Genomic DNA, 2,500 nt, shown 5'->3' with positions numbered 1-2,500 from the left:
ATGCAGAGTGTACTAGGCATGAGCATGTCCTTAACCCTCATTGTATCATAAGTGTTCTACGATTTTATAGTTCTGACAACGGATTGGCTGATTGTGCAAATTAAAGTAACCGAAAAAATGACTTTCAATAATTCCTGTGAGAAGAAAGTCCATGATGATACAGAAAATTATATTTGCGAGTGTTGCATTTGTTGCTGTTATGATTTTTGTACTTCAGGCTTTGCACTGAAATTGTTAGTTATCATTTGTTGAATTTGAATTTGAATTTGTTTAATTAAGCTTTATTGACGATGATCACTTTTATTAATATAATGTATTTGTAAATGATTAGGGATGTCCTGCATTTACTGTTATTATTTTTTCTTAATTTTTCCCTATTCTTAAATTCTGTAGTTTTTTTTTTTTTTTCATTTTAGCCTTTTGCTAAGACAAAAAAAATCTGCTAGTCCTTTGTAGAATCCTTTTTAATGCTATGTATCTATATTGTACTTTAACCTTTAACATCTGTGAAATTATCAATCGTTCTTTCATAAAAACTTACCTGATCTGTTAACATTCTTTATAAAGTATACCTTTACCTGCCTTTAAACTGAAATAAAAGAAGAAAAAATAGAAAGTTGCCTTTTTATCTGTTTTACACAGATGTGTGTGTGGTGTGTGTCTGTGTGTCTGTGTGTGTGTCTGTGTGTGTGCGTGCGTGCGTGCGTGCGTGCGTGCGTGCGTGCATGCGTGCGTGTGCGCGTGCATGTGCGCGTGAACGCGCGTTAGAGAGAGAGAGAGAGAGAGAGGAGAGAGAGAGAAGGAGAGAGAGAGGAGAGAGAGAGAGAGAGAGATGAAGATAGAAGATGAGAAATAGAAGATATATAGAAGAATAAGATGAGAGAGAAGAGAGATAGAAGAAGATAGAGTAGAGAGAGAGAGAAGAGAAGAGATAGAGAGAGGAGAAGAGAAGAGATAGGGATGAGATGAGAGAGATAGAGAAGAGAAGATGAGAAAGAGAGAGAGAAGAGAAGAGAAGAGAGAGGAGAGAGAGAGAGGAGAGAGAGAGAGAGAGGAGAGGAGAGAGAGGAGAAAGAGAGAGAGAGAGAGAGAGAGAGAGAGAGAGAGAGAGAGAGAGAGAGAGAGAGAGAGAGAGAGAGAGAGAGAGAGAGAGAGAACATTTCAGATAGACTTTTTAGATAAAAGCAGATATCAAATAAAGGGAAGTCATAAAAATAAATAGATGTTTTATTATTTTGCTGAGCTAATATTTTGATTTCAAAAAATGAAGAAAAAAAAATCACAATATTTCTTTTGTGAACAGATACAATACTTAATAAATAGACACTGATATGCACTATTGAAACTCTTAATAGACGTTTTTGTAAGTATTGGCATCATTTCCAATATGATTCGTTTATTAAACTTGATTTCATATTTTGAAAAAAAGGCTACAGCTGTAGACTAGTATAGTGAAGAAGAAGTCTTAGGAAATCATTAGAATAATAAATAGTCATAATATTAAATGGGAAAATGACTAACATCAGGTGGTGGAATCTTGGTTTAATAAAATATCCAGAAACTGTATATAAATCATACATTTACCCTGTCCATTCTCATTTTACCAATTTTCATAATTTGGAAATTGTTTTATTTTTACCGACCTTATAAAATGATGGTAATTGTTGATGCTCATAGTAAAGATTGCAGTTCTAAATGATGGAATTAGCATAATCTTCATTATGATTTGAGTGTGTTGCATTGGCATTTTGTTCTTTGCATTCAACAAGTTTGTTTCACTATTTTTGTGAATGTAAGATTTATACAGGTATATAGATTTCTGGATCTGAAGCTTAGTCTGGTACTGTATCACACCCATTAGTATTTTATTTTTGAATTCCATTTAGATTGGAACAGGAAATCACACAACACTGTGGATAAGATTAAGAAGAAAAGGGAAAATAAAACTTGGTTAAGATAATTGCCAAGATACTGGGCTGAGGGAATCAGTGTTACTATAGTAAGGCTTGTAAAACTGCTGAGCATTTATGTATATATTTTTTCTTCTATTATGAGAGCAATTTGAATTAGATTGCATGGAAAGCGTTCAGATATTCATGTTGCATTTTGACAAGACTTTATTTCATCCTGTGTGTTGCTGCTGTTAATGATCATTGTCATTATTATATTTAAAATTAAACTGTTTTATAGCATGTCGATTACACATACAATGTGCGCAGTACCCCGAGCTTGTGTTTGATTTCCTGTTGCAGTATTGTGTGCTAATTTTCCCTTCCCTCTTGCTTGCAGGAACTCATTCTAACAGCTCTCTTTGCGGTGCTTTACATAATAGCTAGCATTGTCCAGTTAATCAGCTCTGTCACAAGGCCGCGGCCACCCAGTCGCCTGAAACCCTTCTACATATTGTCGGGGGTAAGTATAGCGTGTAGATTTCCGCCTCATCTCCTCCTCTCCCCTTAGGTTGACTGACTGACCTGGCTTCGACAGATCCCTCGATCCG

At 35.2% G+C, this 2,500-nt stretch overlaps 1 protein-coding gene across 2 annotated transcripts in view; it reads left to right on the top strand.

The window, feature by feature from the left end:
* The window catches only part of LOC119595076 (MARVEL domain-containing protein 1-like), a 56,456-nt gene that overhangs the window by 44,719 nt on the left and 9,237 nt on the right, over positions 1–2,500 (top strand). The window contains exon 3 of one of the 2 annotated variants that reach the window (XM_037944216.1): positions 2,290–2,412. The exons of the other annotated variant lie outside the window; for it this stretch is intronic. Within the exon in view, the coding sequence (XP_037800144.1) occupies positions 2,290–2,412 (123 nt within the window). The remainder of the gene's footprint in view (positions 1–2,289; positions 2,413–2,500) is intronic. 2 annotated transcript variants of the gene reach the window in all.

Source organism: Penaeus monodon, chromosome 35, assembly GCF_015228065.2.
Source record: "Penaeus monodon isolate SGIC_2016 chromosome 35, NSTDA_Pmon_1, whole genome shotgun sequence".
Classification (NCBI taxonomy): Eukaryota; Metazoa; Arthropoda; class Malacostraca; order Decapoda; family Penaeidae; genus Penaeus; species Penaeus monodon.
The sequence above is the reverse complement of the archived record's forward strand: the minus strand, read 5'-3'. Positions and strand labels throughout refer to the sequence as shown.